This window comes from Rana temporaria, chromosome 2 (assembly GCF_905171775.1).
Source record: "Rana temporaria chromosome 2, aRanTem1.1, whole genome shotgun sequence".
NCBI classification, from domain to species: Eukaryota; Metazoa; Chordata; class Amphibia; order Anura; family Ranidae; genus Rana; species Rana temporaria.
The window spans coordinates 318,228,398-318,248,123 of NC_053490.1; the positions used below are offsets into that span (position 1 = coordinate 318,228,398).

At 45.6% G+C, this 19,726-nt stretch overlaps 1 protein-coding gene across 1 annotated transcript in view; it reads left to right on the forward strand.

Annotated features, from left to right (window-relative positions):
• The window catches only part of PTPN22 (protein tyrosine phosphatase non-receptor type 22), a 186,639-nt gene that overhangs the window by 142,213 nt on the left and 24,700 nt on the right, over positions 1–19,726 (forward strand). The window contains exons 14-16 of the mRNA XM_040337464.1: positions 2,672–2,755; positions 4,517–4,656; positions 13,211–13,238. Of these exons, the coding sequence (XP_040193398.1) occupies positions 2,672–2,755; positions 4,517–4,656; positions 13,211–13,238 (252 nt within the window). The remainder of the gene's footprint in view (positions 1–2,671; positions 2,756–4,516; positions 4,657–13,210; positions 13,239–19,726) is intronic.

Genomic DNA, 19,726 nt, shown 5'->3' on the forward strand with positions numbered 1-19,726 from the left:
GAACAGCCTCAGATGATTTCTCTTCCTGTTTCACCTGTGGGAGTGGAGCCTTGGCATACACTGTTTGTGAGCTGACTGGAGGAAAGGCACACCCTCCACATAGGCAGAGGAACGAAGACACATGCAGGGCTGTGCTGTGAATAGACAAGCTCTCTGCTTATCTTTCTCTAAGTTACCTCCCCAACACAAATTTCCAGCTGCTTGTATCTCCTGTGTCAGAGAACTTGTCAGAAGTAATCATGCTGATAACACAGGAATGCAGCAACCAAAAGACAATGGACTTGGGGATTTGGAGAGATATAAGTAAACACTGCAGATATGCAGATAGGCCTAGGTCAAATTTCATGAATGGTGTTTACATCCACTTTAAGCCTTGAAATTGAAAAGTGGAATCTGATTGAATGTCATGCACTACTACTCCAGATTCTGTCTGATCAAGTCTTATTAAATTCCTATGATAGTTTCCCACTGGCTCTTTTTTTAATCTATATTTTATTAATAAATGTAAGACAAATATAAGACAAATATTTGATAAAGCACATATTTGAATCAGAAATATAGGAATTAGTCACAAACCCAGTACCACTCTGGTAAGGTCACAACATGAAAGCTGGCATATAAAAAACAATAACATTTTATATAATTGCACTCACATATGGATTTAGAAAGACAAGAAAGACTAAGGCCCCGTACACACGACCGAACATGTTTGCTGAAACTGGTCCGCGGACCAGTTTCAGCAGACATGTTCGGTCGTCTGTACAGCCGAGCGGACAGGATTCCAGCGTACATTTGCCCGCCGGGCCTTTTTCGAGCGGGCAAATGTTTCTAAACTTGTTTAGAAACATGCCCGCTGGAATCCTGTCCGTCGGACATGTTCGGTCGTCTGTACAGACTTACAGTACATGTCCGAGCGGCCGCCATTCCTCGCATGCGTCGAATGACTTTGACGCATGCATGGAAGCATTAAACTGCCAGGGCCGCGCACGTCGCCACGTCATCTTCGCGGCGACGGCGCGGCCTCGTCGCCGCGTATCGTGTACGCGCGGATTTCTGTATGATGGTGTGTACAGCCATCATACAGAAATCTCCGGGCGGACATGTACGCGGAAAACGGCCCGTCTGTACGAGGCCTAACAAATTTAGATCCCAAACCAAGTAGCAAGACCAGAAAAGAGGGATATCAAAGAAGAAAAAAAAAAGCAATAAAGAGCCATTTTTCTTGTCATCACGCATCTCCTATTCTATTGCTCAGACCTGTAAAAAAACTCTCCACCCTCAAATTGGCAAGGACTACCGCATTAGGGAGTTGACATTATCATCTTATAAGCTGTAGAGGAGATGACTTCAACCCAAGAAGCCTAAGATTATTAAAAAAAGATCATAATGATCTTTTACCTTATGTACCCATTTCTTTGCTTCCAAAGTAACCGGAACTCTATTAAGCCACTCCCTCAACGTAGGGGCCCTGCTCTTCTTTCATTATCGGGGTATCAAGCTTTTTGCAGCATTCCGTAAATGTGGTACAGAGGATCTTTTATGACCTAATGGACACATAGGTGCTTTGAAAAAAAATCACTGGAGGGGGGGGGGGGTTGATCATCTGGGAGAGTGTTTTGCATGATGTTCACAATAGAATCTCACACCTCTTTCCAGAAATGCCTAAGTTAGGGGCATTACCACCAGAGGTGTAAGACTGTCCCTCCCCAAGCCTCCACCAGCATACTGCAGAAATTGTTGGGGACAACAAGACAACTAAGCAGGGGCCCTACACTATCAAGTCAGAAACTTAGAGCAGAATTCTTACATCTTAGAATGAATAACAAATTGTGTACCAAAAAATTCTGCACTTCCTAATAAAGTTTACCTAAACTCCCCCACACCAGGCAAAAAAACCTGTGCTATTAATAAACAAAAAAGTTACACTGATTGGTGATCCTGATGGGCACTGATAGGCAGCACCTATAGGTGACACAGATGAGGAGGCACTGATGAGCACTGATTGGCAGCCCTGGTGGACACTGATTGGCAGCCCTAGTGGGCATTGATGGCCACTGATTGGCAGCACTGTTGGCCACTGATAGGCAGAACTGGTGTCCTGTGTCCTGATTATCAGTGAAGCCCCAACAGTGCCCTGATTATCAGTGTAGATGTCCCTTTTACACTAGCCGGTTACCGGCTCTCCTCTACTCACGCTGTCAGCGTGAGGAAAGAAATGCTGACAACCGGCTTGTGTTTACATTGTGATCTGCTGTGATTGGACACAGCTGATCACGTTGTAAAGGGTCGCTGTGATTGGCCCTTTACCCTGATCTGTGAACAGCTGTGTCCTAAGGACACAGTGATCACAGAGCATGCTGCGGCACGCAGCAGGCGTGATCATGGGAGGACGTCATATGACACTGTGCTGTAGCCATCATTTGGCCATAGTGCAGTCAGGAAGTGGTTAAAAAAAAAATCCATCCTGCTCCTTAGAGTTTTGTTCATCCCCATGGTCGAAAAAGATTGTTAACTTGACCCCACGTTTTTTTTTTTTTTAATTCAAGCCAAATTTTACTATGATAAGCTTGACACTCTTACTAGCTAGCTCACTGAAATATAACATACACATACCTTTAACTGATACAATGTTCATTTAAATAACTAAAATTGAATATCTTGTTGTATCTAGTTACTTCTTCAAAAGCACATGACAAGAGTCCCCCTCCTCTGCCAGAACGCACACCTGAATCCTTTATTGTACCTGGTGAGCTTGGTAAGTAATGAATAGATAAAAGCAACACGTTACTGTAAAAAAATAATATGAACATCATATACTAAAGCAGGACTTTAGTCCCACTTTTGAAAACTGAGAGCAGACACATTTGCAATGTCTCCTCTGCAATCAAATAAACCTACCTACCTGCTCGCAGTCTTCTGTGGAATGTGCACTGAGTTGTGCAAGCACAGCTTAATCCACATTCTGGCACAGATGACTGCTCTCCCTTGCATGCACAGTAGTGACATCATTTTGTGCTGGCCAATGAGAGCGGCCCCAGCATGGCACCCAGAAGAAGCTGGGTGTTAGATGCCAGTTCTGGCAAGGGACGTTGGACCACTCAGTGGAGGTAAGTATTGCAGCGTTTGGCTCCCCTTAAGGCTAGGTTCACACTGCTGCGCTGCGAATTTGTTCAGTTTTTTTGTCCTGGTTGAGGTGGGAATTTACTGCGAATTTATCGCGAATTTCAGGAGTTGGACATAGCTGATGTTCTAGCCAATGGAATCATAATGTAAAAAAAAAAAGGTGTTAACTTCCTGTGTACTTCCTGGTTTTTGTGGAGAGTAGTGTGGTGGAATTCGCACATATGTGAACCATCAATGCGAGTCCAGAACGATTTACATTGAAGTCTATGGAGCTGAATTCACATCACACACGGATCAAACTCGCACAGGACCCTTTTTGCACGCAGCTTAGATTCGCACCACACTGATGTGAACGGCACTAATGTAAAACAATGTTATTTAAATGACTTGCGAATTTGAGCGATCGCATCGGCTCAAATTCGCAAAAGAATTTGCAGCAGTGTGAACCTAGCCTAATAATAGAAAGAAAATAAAGATATCTGTTTTCTTCAAATCAGCCAATAAGATTTCAACTGTGAAACTTCTTTTTACCTAGTTTTATCATTGCCCCCTATTACAAAGCATTTATATGTTTCAACACAAAGGGGTTGATTTACTAAAACTGAAGAGTGCAAAATCTGGTGCAGCTCTCTATGGTAGCCAATTAGCTTCTAACTTCAGCTTGTTCAATTAAAGTGATTTTAAAGGCATTCTCTGCATTAAAGTATAAAACCTCCTGCATGCACCCCCCAGCCCCCCTCATACTTACTTGAGCCCAATCTCGATTCAGCAATGTGTACGAGAGCAGCAGCTCTTTCCTTCCTCATTGGCTCAGACACGGCAGTGTCCAGATAAGTGTCCTGCACATCATCGCCCCCATACCGGAGGGGGGGGGGAGCCAGGAGTATCAGCGGGGGGACCAGAGAAGAGGAGGACCAGGGCTGCTCTGTGCAAAACCATTGCACAGAGCAGGGAAATAATGCCTATTTGTTATTTCAATAAAAAACATTCCAGCATTTACAATCAATCAAAAAAAAAAACACTGAAAGCTGATTGGTTTCTATGCAGAGCTGCACCAGATTTTGCACTCTCCAGTTATAGTAAATCAACCCTAAAGTGTCCAGATGAGTAGTAGATTACTAAAGGCAGATGCGTTGTTAGCTTTGCAGGAGAATTTTCCTTTAGCTTAGTAAAGCTCTGCCGACTTCCCTCATTCAATCATGTGCAAGCAAAAAATTTTTTTTTATATATTATCCTTGTAGAGGAGAGGGATTAAAACATCTTTTTCATTTTTGTTGCTGTCTGTGGTCCCCGTTAGGGAGATTCACCCTCTCTAACGTATAAAAGAATCCTTTCCATGTGTAATACATTATGGTTTTCTAAGCGTTTGATGTTATTACATTATTTTTACTAGATGGACGACCACAGGAGCCTCCACCACTGCAACCTACAGTGCAAGTCAAAGTTCCAAGTATAAAAATTGGCACATCACAAGAATGGGCTGGTGTATCCCAGTGTAATGTTGATGATTTCAGACTCAAGACACGCAGCAAGGTATTAGTATGCATTGCACTAAAAAAAATATTTTCTATATATGTTGGAATTATCTACAAGACTATTAAGCACAATATTGGGATCTACAGTCTTCGTCATTTTGTAGATTTTCTTAAGGAGAAATTAACTTTTAGGGTTCATTCACATTATTTTTGGTACAGAGCTAATCTATGCATTATCATTCGAGAACATGCTCCTAAAGTATGGCTTTCAGCAATTTGGATGCACTTTATATGCAGTGATGTGATGGGTATCCAGTTAGAACACCATATTACCGCACTAGAAGCGCCTCATTTAATTGATACAAGTACACACTCTAGAGCAGTGTTTCCCAACTCCAGTCCTCAAGGCACACCAACAGGTCATGTTTTCATGATTTCCCTCAGATGAAACGGCTGTGGTAATTACTAAGGCAGTGAAACTGATCAAATCACCTGTGCAAAATAATGGAAAGCCTGAAAACATGACCTGTTGGTGTGCCTTGAGGACTGGAGTTGGGAAACACTGCTCTAGAGGGATATGCTCTGTTTGTATTTCTTGTTTTAGGTTCACAACTGCCAGTTCCTGACCATGAGTGATGGCTGGGCGGAACTTTCATCATTCCAAGTGGACGTCATATGGCGTTCTCCCAAAACACACCTCTTGCGGGGTTAAGCTGCGGTATGATCTGTCCCTGACTGTGTCCACTGGACACAGCCGATGACTGATCACTGTAATGGCCCGCTGCTGGTACCATGTGATCGCTGTCACCAATCGCAGCAGATTACATGACATTTGTAAACAATGGATGGTTTCCTTTCAGGCACTCCATTCTGTTGGTAGCTGTTATTGGTCACAGTAATCACATGGCGCAGAAAGGGCCAATCACTGCCTATCTGTACCATGTGATTAGCTGTGGCCAATCACAGCTAATCACAACAAAACACACTGAATTAATCCATTTTATTCAGTAAAAATGGTTGCTTATACCAATGAAATTCACTGGCAACTAGAAATTCAATGTGTAAAAAAAAAAAAAAAAATGCTGATCACTTCCCCAGAGTAGTACAGTGATATTATGCTAACACTCTGGTCACGGTGTGTTTAAAATGTATTAAAAAAATAAACAAGAAATTAACCTCCCTGGCGATATGATTATGTCAGATTTTTGATGCTCAATGCGATTCAATTGTTTTGCATGGAAATTTGGCATTTTATATTGTAGGCCTGTAATTCTTAGGAATAACAAACTTAAATATGTCCAAACAAGAGTCTAGTAGACATCCCGGGTATGATAAAGTTTGAAACACTAAATCATAAATTATAATATAATAATCAACTATTAATAATTATAACAAATAATAATAAAATGTATTCAATAATGTAATGTGCTCAGTTGAAGAATTGTCGCTGTCATTACTTTCAGTGTTTGATGACTAATTTCCCCACAAATTGCTGTCGCTCAATTCTGCAAGTGATTCTAAATTATTATCGCTGTTTTCTAGCTGCTCTAAAAGTGTACTTTATGTGTTCTGTGTTTTTCACTTTTTGAGGCCACAGCTCGCACACACAGCGGGGAGACATCACAGGATCCAGGGGACAAGGTAAGTAACTTTGCCTGGATCCTGCGATGCAATCCTGAGTGTGGCTCTTGGTTACCGCTTTTGGTAATGGAAATTCACCCAGAGCCTCAATTGGGATTACCGCTAGGAAGGTTAGAATTTTTTTTTTTACACCAGTCAGTGTCCCTGATCACCATTACACCAGTTAGGCCCCGTACACACGGCCGAGGAACTCGACGTGCCAAGCACGTCGAGTTCCTCGTCGAGTTCTGGGATGAAGCCGCCGAGGAGCTCGGCGGGCCGCCTTCTCCCATAGAACAACGAGAAAATAGAGAACATGTTCTCTATTTTCTCGACGAGCTCCTCGGCGGCTCCATCGAGCCAAAAGTGTACAGACGACAGAGTTTCTCGGCAGAATCCGGGTTTTGACCGAGTTTCTCGGTGAATTCTGCCGAGAAACTCTGTCGTGTGTACGAGGCCTTATAGGACAACGCTGTACTGACAGTATGTGAATAAATTTTTTTTTTTTTTTAAAGAATAATTGTGGCAAAAATTACAACTTCAAAACTCGCCATGCCTCATGCTAAATAAATTGGACTGTCTACTTTCCAAAAAAGGGCCATTTGGGGGGTATTTGTACTATCCTTGCATTTTAGGGCCTCAAGAATTGAGTACAGTACATGATGTAAAGTACATCAGGACTGTTTAATTTCAGATATATACTGTATAACAGTTTGTAACGCTATAACTTTCCTACAAACTAAATAGTAAACACTGATTTGGGTTATGTTCACCTAAGACATGTACCAGAATACATGTTGGCCTACATGTTTTCCCTAAAAATAGGACTGGGTCTTATATTAATTTTGGCTACAAAAACACACTAGGGCTTATTTTCAGGGGATGTCTTCTTTATTTACGGTATGTACAATACATTTATTTAAATAGTCATGTCATCTTCTTCTGGGAAAAAAAATATCCTGATCCTTAAAACGTTAAAGCATGATAGACAGCACAGTACTTGTGCTGTGTCATTTACCCTTTTTTATGTTCTAAAAAACCTGGAATAAAACATTAAAATGTTTTTTAAAAAGCCTGTGTGTATTATGAAAATCTGTAATCCCAAAATCTTAGGTAAAGTCATTGTAAAATCATGTAGTCTGTTCTGTAAAAATATTATATAATGTGCAGTGTGTCTCCTTGTGTAACTTTATTGTGGAAAATACCTTATTTATAGCGCCGGAGCTCTTTTTCCCTGTTCCGAATACTGCAGGGAGGGGCCAAGAACCCCGCTGATGTCATCAGGGAGGATATCACTGGCGGGTCACGTGAGCACCCAGCGGTGCTCTAAATAGACACACTACACACTGTTTTGTAAAAAGATTATGGGCCAAATCCACAAAGCAGATGCGTCGACTTAACTCGAGATTTCTAATTTTACACCGCGCGTATGTTTGCGCCCGATCCTCAAAACGAAAAATCCGGTTTTTCCGTCCTACCTAAAATAATTACACCGGCGCATCCTCTGACGCAAATTACGCTAGTCACGCCGCTTTATTTGATAGGCAAAGATGCAAATGAGGGAGATAGGGCGATCCACAAAATTAAGTGTGTGCGCCGTAGATTACGCCCTTTGCGCCGTAGATTACGCCCTGTGCGCACCTGTCAGTTTCCTGGAGCAAAATTAGACTTTATAAAAGCAGCCCTAATTTTACACCTGCCCTGTAAAGGTCTGCTGAAGCAACACCATTGAGGAAGAGCTGACAACACATCTTTGCTGGACTTCAATCTGACTGCCAAAATGCCCGGCCCATCCATGATTATAACGGCACTCGCTACTTTACAGGCGCAGAGAAGGAGGAGGGCACAGAGGAGGAGGAGGAGGGCACAGGAGAGGGTATACCGCCCACGCCAAGATCTCTTTGGCATGACTGCTTCTGAGGTCTATGGCAACTTCCGCTTTAACCAGGAAGCCATCCTGGAATTAACCAGAATCCTGCAGGATGATCTCAACACCCCAACCCAACGATCCCATGCCCTGCCACCTCACATCAAAGTAATGGCAACCCTGCATTTTTTTGCCACTGGGTCTTTCCAAAGAGGTCTGGCTGGGATGGTACAGTCCTCGATGAGCAGGTGTGTCCATCAAGTTGTCCCTGCAATACTAAGACGCATGGGCAATCAATTTCAAAAGCCCACCCAGGAGGACCAGCGATTGAAGACCATGGCGGACTTTTATCAGATTGCCCGATTCCCACGGACCATCAGGGCCATTGACTGTACCCATGTGGCACTACACCCCCCCATGAGACAGAGCACCTGTTCAGGAATCGCAAAAACTGGCATTCCATAAATGTCCAGGTGATTGTAGATGCCCATGGCCTCATCTGGCATGTCTGTGCCAAATTTCCTGGTTCGTGCCATGACAGCTATATATTCCGGCAGACCAACATATCTCGAGATTTGGAGCTGAACGTGTATGGAGACAGCTGGCTGATTGGTGAGTGACATGAGTGTCAGGTATGACTGTCCCCCCCCATGATGCAGACATCACAAGGGGCACATGCATGACTAATATCCTCCTGTCTTTTCCCTTCCATCTGACTCTGGATATGCCCTGGGACCACATCTGATGACCCCATTCAGGAACCCCCAAACCCCAGGAGAGCAACGCTACAACGAGGCTCATATTCGCACCCGGGCAGTGGTGGAACGCACATTTGGGCTGCTGAAGTCCCGCTTCAGATGCCTGGACAAGACTGGGGGTACATTGTTGTATTCCCCAGACTTTGTGTGCCAAATAATCGGTGCTTGTTGTATTCTTCACAACTTTGCCATGAGAAGGGGACTGGAGATTAACTTATGTGCTGACCTGACCCCCCACCCAGGCAATCCCCCCCTAACCCACTCTACCCGGTCTACTGAGGGCACAGTAGCCAGGAGACGCCTCGCAGAAGGCATCTTTTCACAGTAAACGCACATGAATAATGTCACAATGATAATATTTGTTTTCACTGGAAACGCACATGAATTATGTCACAATGAGAATGTTGCTTTGCACAGTAAACGCACATGAATAATGTCACATTGAGAATGTTTTTTTCTCTGGAAACGCACATGAATTATGTCACAATGAGAATGCATGAATGCACACCACTGTGGTCCCTAGCACAGACACATCACATGCACATCGAATTGGATTAGATCCAAGTACCCCCCCCTTTGGTACTTGGGAGCAGTAACGCCACGCCACGGCTCCAATTATGTCACTGTGCATTCATACACCATTCAGGAACCTGGGATCACTTCTCCCTGGTCCTGGGGATCCCTTCTCCACCAAAACTGAGGGTGACACCCTTATTTTGTCAGGAATGCCACCCCCCCCCACATTCACACATCATTCACACACATAAACCAAATCATAAGTACAGTATAATAAACAAAATCATAAAAAAAAAAAAAAATCAAAAGTACCCCTGCAATTTAATTCCGGCGGCGAGTGCTCCGTCTGGGCTGCCCACGGGCAGGGGCACGGCCACGGGCACCTGGAGGATCTTCACGGGGGGGTGTGAGCAGGGGAGGGAGTATCTTCATGGGGGGGGAGCAGGGGAGGGAGTATCTTCATGGGGGGGGGAGTAGGGGAGGGAGGAGCCTCCCCTGGTGTCTGACCTCCGGCTGGCCTGCCCTCCAAGGCCACTGCTATCCTGTTCAGGCAGACAGTGATGGCAGCCGTATTGGCCTGGCCAGCCCGGGTGTTGTCCTGCACAGCCCGGGTGTTGTCCTGCACAGCCCGGGTGAGGGCAGTCACCTTCTGGGCCACGCCTGTTGTGGCGGTATGCAGGGACCACAAACAGGTGATGACCCCCAATGAATTGGTGGCCACATCACTGAGTGACTCCTTTATTACATCCAGGCTGTGCTCCATCTTGGCCATAGTTTTTTTGATGTCACCCAGACTGCGGGTCTGCTGGGCATTGTCCCTCAGCAGACTGGCCGGCAGATGCTCAGACACCCCCCTGGTCTCCTGGGTCGCCATCCTGCCTGCCCCTGAGGCTTGTGGCCTGGGAGGAGGGGATAGAGTGACCCTTGTGGGTTGCGGCATGTTGGGGGAGGAGTGGGAGGGGCTACCCCTGATGGTGGCCTGACTGGTGCCAGCCTCTGGGGTAGCCTCTGGGGTAGCCTCTGGGGGAGCCTCAAGGGTAGCCTCAAGGGTAGCCTCAAGGGTATCCTCAAATGTCATGAGATCAGTGGCAATAATGATTTCCCGGCCAATCTGGAGATCTTCTTCCTCCTCCCCCTCATCCTCCTCCCCCTCATCCTCCTCCCCCTCAGCCTCCTCCCCCTGAGCCTCCTCATGAGAGGAGGTTTGGCCACTCCCCTCCCCTGGGGACTCCTCAGTAGCCTCCTGTCTTTGGGGTGGTGCAGCAGCCTGGCCTGATGGGCCAGCAATCTCCTGGTCATCTGTGGAGGACACCAAACAATCACAGGTTTGAGGATCCACACACTTGGCACATCTTCCCTTCCCCCACCCACACATGCTAATCACCAAATAGAAAAACAAAAACCTTACCTGGCCTCACAGGAACATCAGACTGATAACCAGGCAGGCCCACCACCTGCTCTGGCTCGAAACACCGGGCCACTGCCCATTCCTCCTCAGTCAGCCGGATGGGGCATGGTCCCCCTCCTCCAGTGCCCCTCCTATGCGCAGTGAGCTTGGCCACCTTATTGCGGACCACGCTCCTCAGATCATTGATCTTTTTCTTAATGCCAACGGGGGTCCTCGTCTCCCCCCCCCCCCGCCGCATTTATGTGATCTGTAATTTTGGCATAGATCCTCTTCCTTTGGGCCGGGGAGGTGTTCCGGCTATCAGGCCCATGTAAATATCTTCCATATTGGATGATATACCTGGCAAGGATTTGCTTTTCAACATGCGAAAAATTCAGCTTCCTGCGTTTGGGGGCCATCATAGACACCACACAGCAACAAGAAAACAAACAGGACAAACACACAAAAATACACACAAAACAAACACACAAAAAGTCAAAAACAAACACACAAAAACCAAACACAAAATCCAAGCAGAAAAAAAAAAAAAACACTTAGCAGAAACAATCAAACAAAAAATACACTTATCAGAAACAAACAACAACTACTATCTACTACTCCTCCAACACTTCTCTATCACACACAACTTACCAACAAACACTGACAAACTAAGAGCAGAAGCAAATTGCTCATGGAAGGGAACACAGGGAAATACTTTTGCAAGTGAAGTGTGTTTGACTGGGGCTATTTAAGCACAGGGCGATCCTCAAACTAAGTACACTTGGCCTTTTACCTATCTCACTGATTGCGCCCAGCAAAGTTCTGCACATGCGCAGTGAGCAGCAGATTCGTGCGCGCATGCGCAGTACGGCCGGCCCTTCATTTGCATGGGGTCACGGCTCATTACAATGAAGCACGCCCACTTCCTTCCCACTTGCCATAACCCCGCCTTACGCCTCGGAATTTAGGTTACGGCTGGCGCAATTTTGTGCGCAAATGCGCTGTGGATACGGCACTTACGACACCAACTTAGGGCGCCGTAACTTAAATGACATAAGTTTACAGACACTTAATTTGCGCCGCTGGCTGTGGATTTGGCCCTATATGATTTTACAAGGACGTTGACTAAAATCGAAACGAAAATCACGCTAGGTCTTATTTTGGGGGTAGGGCTTATTTTTGGGGAAACTGTATTTATTGGAAACATGTTATAACAGAAACAGAGAAAGAAAAATGTCGGTCTTTTTCTGTTGGCCTGGGCAGGAAGGGGGTGAAAGTGCCCTGTATTGAAGTGGTTAAATATTTTAATAAGCAACAATCATGAAAATGACACTATCTTTACTAAACATCATTTGTGGTTAGCACATAGTATAGTATTTTGTGTGTTAATCCAGTGCTTAACCACTTCCAGACCGTCGCACGCCGATATATGTTGGCTGCGTGAAAGTGATATCTTTGTTATGGCAGCAGCTAGCTGCCATAACCCCAGTATCCTATTCTTCAACGGGCGGTCCAGTTTCCGATAATAGTGGTCTCTGTGGTCTATTCACCACAAGATCACTTTTATCAGCGTCGGGAGAGGGGCCCCCCTCCTGCCACTCTCCGGTGCCCTCCGCCACTTACCGAAGTGTGTGGTATGGAGACGAGTGAGGGGAAGATGGCCCCAACCGTCTCCATACCATTACAGGGCGGAAGCAGGGTCAAAACGTCACTTCTGCCCATAGCTCTTAAAGTGGCATTTTTTATATATATTTTTTTTATTTTAGTGTAAATATGAGATCTGAGGTCTTTTTCTTTTTCTTATTTACGAGGTCCTGTCATGCTTTTTTTTTCTATTACAAGGGATGTTTATATTCCTTGTAATAGCAATAACAGTGACACAATTTTTGTTTTAAAGAACAGTGTAAAAATAGAAAATAAAAGGTAAAATAAATAAGAAAAAAATAAATATAATTTTAAACGCGCCTCGTCCCGCTGAGCTCACGTGTGAAAGGGAACGCATAAGTGAGTAGTGAGTAGTGTCCGCATATGAAAACGGTGTTCAAACCACACGTGAGATATCGCCGCAATCGGTAGAGCAAGAGCAATAATTCTAGCCCTAGACCTCCTCTGTAACTCAAAACATGCAACCTGTAGAATTTTTAATGGTAAAAGCTTGTTGCCATTCCACGAGTGGGCGCAATTTTGAAGCGGGACATGTTGGATATCAATTTACTCGGCGTAACATTTTTTTCCCCCCAAAAAGTGCGCGTGTAAGACTGATGCGCAAATACGGTGTGACATAAAGTATTACAATGACCTCCATGTTATTCTCTAGAGTGTTAGAAAAAAAATGTATAATGTTTTGGAGATCTAAGTAATTTTCTAGGAAAAAAATAATGTTTTTAACTTGTAAACAACAAATCTCAAAGAGGCTCGGTCCTTAAGTGGGTAATAATCTTTAGGTTATTTTTGCTTTTTTCAGAGTGTGAAAGTGAGAGGGTCAAAGATGGGTAAGTAATCATATAAGATAAGCAGTACTGACCATACATTAACTGAGTGGTTAAATTAGGTTATCTGGGCTCCAGTTCTTAAGAAGGGTATTGGGGAACTGGAGAAAGTGGAGAGAAGGGCAACCAAACTGATAAGAGGCATGGAGGAGCTCAGCTATGAGGAAAGATTAGAGGAACTGAATTTATTCACTCTTGAGAAGAGGAGAATAAGGGGGTATATGATCCACATGTACAAATATATAAGAGGTCCATATAGTGAACTTGGTGTTGAGTTATTCACTTTACGGTCAACACTGAGGACAAGGGGGCACTCTTTACGTCTAGAGGAAAAGAGATTTCACCTCCAAATACGGAAAGGTTTCTTCACAGTAAGAGCTGTGAAAATGTGGAATAGACTCCCTGCAGAGGTGGTTCTGGCCAGCTCAGTAAAGTGCTTTAAGAAAGGCATGGATACTTTCCTAAATGTACATAATATAACTGGGTACTGACATTTATAGGTAAAGCTGATCCGGGGAATATCCGATCGCCTCTCGGGGGATCAGGAAGAAATTTTTTCCCCTGCTGTAGCTAATTGGATCATGCTTTTTTTCCTTCCTCTGGATCAACTGTGGGTATAGAATTGGGTATATGTGATTGTACGATATTATTATTATTTTATTTCTTATGGTTGAACTTGTGTCTTTATTTAACCTAACTATGGGCCAGATTCAGAGAGAAATACGTTACTCCGTGGCGGCGTAACGTATCTCATTTACGTTACACCGCCGCAGGTTTATAGCGTAAGTGCCTGATTCACAAAGCTCTTACCTGTAAACTTGCGGCGGTGTAACGTAATTACGCTCGGCGCAAACCCGCCTAATTCAAATGGGGCGGGCACCATTTAAATTAGGCGCGTTCCCGCGCCGAACGTTCTGCGCATGCTCCGTGTTCAAATTTCCTGACGTGCTTTGCGCGAAATTACGGCGCCCCAACGTTTTTTTTGAACTGCGACATGCGTAACGGCGTTTCGTATTCCCGGACGTCTTACGCAAATAAAAAGAAACTCGACGCGGGAACGACGGCCATACTTTAACATGGCTGATCTAAAGATAAGCCATGTTAAAGCAGGTGTAACTTTGCGACGGGAAAAACCGACGAGCGACGACGTACGAGATTGCGATTAACGCGCGGATCTTCGTGGATCGCCGTAACTAGTCATTTGCATATTCTACGCCGACCGCTATGGAATCGCCACCTAGCGGCCGGCCTAGAATTGCATCCTAAGATCCGACGGTGTAAGTCAATTACACCTGTCGGATCTTAGGGCTATCTATGCGTGACTGTTCTATGAATCAGCCGCATAGTTAGGACGGGCGGATCACAGAGATACGACGGCGTATCAGGAGATACACCGTCGTATCTCTTCTGTGAATCTGGCCCTATGTAACTAAATATGTAACTATGGGCCAGATTCACGTAGAAGTGCGGCGGCGTAACGTATCGTAGATACGTTACACCGCCACAAGTTTTCATTGCAAGTGCCTGATTCACAAAGCACTTGCAATGAAAACCTACGCTGGCGGCCTCCGGCGTAAGCCCGCGTAATTTAAAGGGGCGTGTGCCATTTAAATTAGGCGCGCTCCTGCGCTGGATCTACTGCGCATGCTCCGTTTCAAAATTCCCGCCGTGCTTTGCGCGAACTGACGTCATTTTTTTAAACGGCGACGTGCGTAGCGTACTTCCGAATTCCCGGACGTCTTACGCAAACGACGTCAATTTTTAATACGTGTGCTGTGTAAAGTTAGAGCACCCAAAACGACGACTAAATTTGCGACGGGAAACTAGACTAGCAGCGACGTAGCGAACGCGAAAAACCGTCGTGGATCGCCGTAACTCCTAATTTGCATACCCGACGCTGGTTTACGACGCGAACTCCCCCCAGCGGCGGCCGCGGTACTGCATCCTAAGATCCGACAGTGTAAAACAATTACACCTGTCGGATCTTAGGGCTATCTATGCGTAACTGATTCAAGGGGCCAGATTCACAAAGAGATACGACGGTGTATCTACAGATACACCATCGTATCTCTGACGTAAACTGGTCCTATCTATGCGCCTGATTCATAGAATCAGATACGCATAGATAGGGCTTAGATCTGACAGGTGTAACTGTGTTACACTGTCGGATCTTTTTTTCGATTTAAAAATGGCGCCGGGGGCGTTCCCGCTGATTTACGATAAATAATATGTAAATCAGCGAGATACGCAAATTCACGAACGTACGCGGACCCGACGCAGTCTTCTTACGACGTTTCCGTAGCGGCGTACCCGTCGTATACTTACCCCTGCTTTCATCAGGCGCAGCCTATGTTAAGTATAGCCGACGTTCCCGCGTCGAATTTAAATTTTTTAACGTCGTTTGCGTAAGTCGTTCTAGAATACGGATGGACGTCGTTTACGTAAGCATCGCAACCACTGACGTCCTAGCGACGTCAGTGGGAGCAATGCACGCCGGGAAATTCCCCGGACGGCGCATACGCATTTAAATCGGCGCGGGAACGCGCCTGATTTAAATAGTACACTCCCCTAGCCGCGGAATTTGAATTCTGCCGGGGGATTTAGGATCCGCCGTCGCAAGTTTGGAGGTAAGTGGTTTGTGAATTAGCCACTTGCCTCCTAAACTTGCGGGAGCGGATCTTAATTCACGTAGAACGAGCGGATCTATAGATCCGCTGCGCTACGTGAATCTGGCCCTATGAATCAGTCGCATAGATACTCTGAGAGATACGACAGAGTATCTGAGATACTCCGTCGTATCTCCTTTGTGAATCTGGCCCTATGTAACTATTTTAGACTGACATTCTAAATTATTTTAATGTGATGTAGGCATTGCAAAAAAAAAATGTACATGTCTTTTTTGGTTTCCGCCTTTTTGATTCAGCTTGGTCAGAACTTTAGGTGTAGAAAAGTATGCATCCAATGTCTAGGAATATCTCAAATCGACTCTATGGAGTTTTCATGTTCTCCCTGTACCTACTTGGGTTTCCTCCAGGTACTCCAGTTTCCTCTTACACTCCAAAGACATGCTGGTAGGTTAATTGGTCCTGTCTAATTTGGCCCTAGTATGTGTATGTATGAATGTGAGTTAGGGACCTTACATTGTAAGCTCCTTGAGAGTAGGGACTGATGTGAATGTACAATGTATATGTAAAGTCCTGCGTAAATTGATGGCGCTATACAAGTACCTGAAATAAATAAATAAAATAACTATTTAAAATATAGTTGGTGCTACCGCGGAACAACAACATTTTTTTTCTCCTGACACCAAAGTTGTTGAGGGGGGGGGGGATTATTTTTTTCCCTCACACCAAAGTTTCCGAATACAGTGTCTATGCAGGAAAGTCCTGCATAATCCATGCAGGTTGGGAGGTATGATTTATGCCTCTCTTTAGGTGCTGAGCCCCAAGGTTATGGCTTGGGTGTGCTCGATGTCCTCTTTCCCTTCCCACTTCCTCCCCCTTCCATCTTTTTTTACTATCCTCTTTGAGGTGATTGTACCCAGATTAGTGCACTTGCAACAAGTTGTACCTGTACCTGTTCTCTTATGTTATGATCTGTATTTGAAAATACATTCATAAACATGTATTGAATTATAGCCAAAGTTAAGTAGGAAAGTACAGTGTGTATGATTTAATAAGGTATGAACTAGCTTAATAAAGAGCTGCAAAGAGAAGAGATGATTTAGAGAATATATTAACCCATAACATGTAGTCACATTTCACATTTAGTGGGTTGAGCTGTCAAACATTGTGTACTAGTGTTAAATAAAAATGTTGGCCTCCCTGTAGCCAGGGAGAGCAACAATAGTTTAGTAGCATCTGTTTTGGGTTACTTATCCCTGCATCCTATTGAGTTATGGGATATAGTGAGTGGAAGAACACAGACTCTGGCCATATTACTGCCTCTTCAGCCTGTCCCTGGTCAGTGGAGTGAGTGACCAGGCTGGGACCCAGAACAGAACAGAGGGAGCAAGACCCAGCCTGAGGGCTGTGGCATCCCTGGGAGTTCACCTGCAACTGAAAGAATCCTTTTTGGGGTCCTGGTTCTTGCTTTGGCTGGGGGACCGCTGGCCTAGCCTCCTGAATGTTGCAGAGAGTTCATCTAGGGATCCAGGGCACAGGCAAATCAAGTGCAGCAACTGCCTGATACTGCAGTATTCAGGAAACAGTGAGCACCAGCCTTCTGGACATATAGTGATTTTCTTTGGCCTCATTTGGGAGAGCTCATTCTTTGTACATCCAGGACTATACTCCTGTTGAGGAGTCCCTGTTTTAGAACCAGTTCACCTACAGGGGGTGCCTTCACCCTGAAGGAATAGTTCGGATTTAGTGCCCTCTTCTGCAAGTTGCTAAAGTTTTTTGGAGTATGCCTAGGCTCAAGCTCACCCTAACCCAATTCCCTAATAAAATAAAAAACACAAAAAGACATGGCTAGCCTGTTCTCTGACATGAGTGACTGTGAAATAGAGTGTCTGGCTGCTGTGTGCCTATCGGGGAATGGAACCTGGGACCAAACAGCCAGACCGGTCCCAAGTCTATGCTACAGCATAAAACACAATACCATTTGCCTTAAAATAAATCTGTGTCTATGTAAATGGCTGCATGACTATATACCATGAGTATAAACTTACAATAAATACCCTTTCAAAGCAAAGTAAGAGCTCCAAAATAACTATTTTGTGTAAATACCAACTTCAGCTTAGGAAGTCAAGGACAGGCCTATCTTCTTCTACCTTCTGCTATCTTTTTGTTGGCCACCAAAGCAACCAATTATAGTGTTAAGCAATGAGACCATTTGCTTGGCTGTATGCCTCCCCTGTGCCCTGTAGCTGAAAGGTGGGGACATTGTAACCCTTCCTGATTTTCCTATGATTATTGAGCTTGCTGGGATAATCTAGCATATGTTGCTGTTACGGAACCATGAACCAGACGTACAACAAGAGATAAGTGAAAATAAGAAGGCTTTATTGAAAATCAAGCTGTAAAGCAAAAGTCCAAACGGATGGTGAAACCAGAGGTCAGGAACCAGAAGGGTAGTCAGACGAAGCCAGGATCAGGAACCAGCAGGGAAGTCAGACGAAGCCAGGATCAGGAACCAGCAGGGAAGTTAGACGAAGCCAGGATCAGGAACCAGCAGGGAAGTCAGACGAAGCCAGGATCAGAACCAGAAGCAGCAGCAGCAGTCTTAGAAGCATGAGAACACAGGAGGACCAAGCAAGGAACTGAAGCCACAGAGCTCCTATATATATGAGCCAGGCATCCAGCTCCTCCCAGTGGGAAGGAGGAGCCGCAGGGTGGGAGGCTACAAGAGACCTAGAAACCAAGATGGCCGCCAGCACATGTCAAACGAAGGAGACAGGAGAGAGGTAAGACCATGACAGTACCTCCCCCTCAAGGGCCCCTCCTCCGCGGTGCAAAAAACGGTTTCTGAGGGAAGCGTGCGTGGAAGGCTCGGAGCAAGGCAGTAGCATGGACATCTGCGGAGGGAACCCAGGAACGCTCCTCTGGACCATAACCACGCCAGTGGACCAAAAACTGCACCCGACCGCGGACCAGGCGTGAGTCCAGGATATTGCTCACCTCATACTCCTCATGATTGCCCACTTGGACCGGACGAGGCCGAGGAACCGAGGAAGTGAAGCGATTGCACACCAGTGGCTTCAACAGGGAGACATGAAACACGTTGGAGATCCGCATGCCAGGAGCAAGGGCATAGGCTACCGGGTTTACCCTGCGAAGCACTCGGAAGGGACCAACAAAGCGAGGAGCCAGCTTGGGAGTGGGCACTCGAAGGTTGAGGTTGCGAGTGGACAACCATACACGGTCTCCGACCTGGTAGGAAGGAGCAGGCGCTCGTCTGCGATCAGCCTGGAGTTTCTGGCGCTGCGCAGAGACCTCAAGGGACTTCTGGATCTGTACCCAAGAGGCGCGTAGGACGGAAAGGTGATCCTCCACAGCCGGAATATCCTGGGGAGAGAATGCCTCCGGTAACACGGCAGGTTGGAACCCATAATTGGCCATGAAGGGAGACGTCCCAGAGGAAGAGTTCACAGCCGTGTTCCTGGCAAACTCAGCCCAAGGCAGGAGATCAACCCAATTGTCCTGGTGATCGGAGACATAGCAACGAAGGAATTGCTCCAAGGCCTGATTGGATCGTTCTGCGGCCCCATTGGACTGAGGGTGGTAGGCCGAGGAGAAGGAGAGATGAATCCCCAACTGGGAGCAAAAGGCGCGCCAGAACCTGGACACAAACTGACTCCCCCGATCCGACACTATCTCCTTGGGCAAACCGTGCAACCGGAAGACCTCCTGAGCAAAAATCGTGGCCAACTCTTGTGCAGAGTGTAACTTCTTGAGAGGAACACAGTGGCACATTTTGGAAAACCGATCCACAATCATGAGAATGACCGTATGGCCTCGGGATGCAGGGAGGTCCACAATGAAATCCAT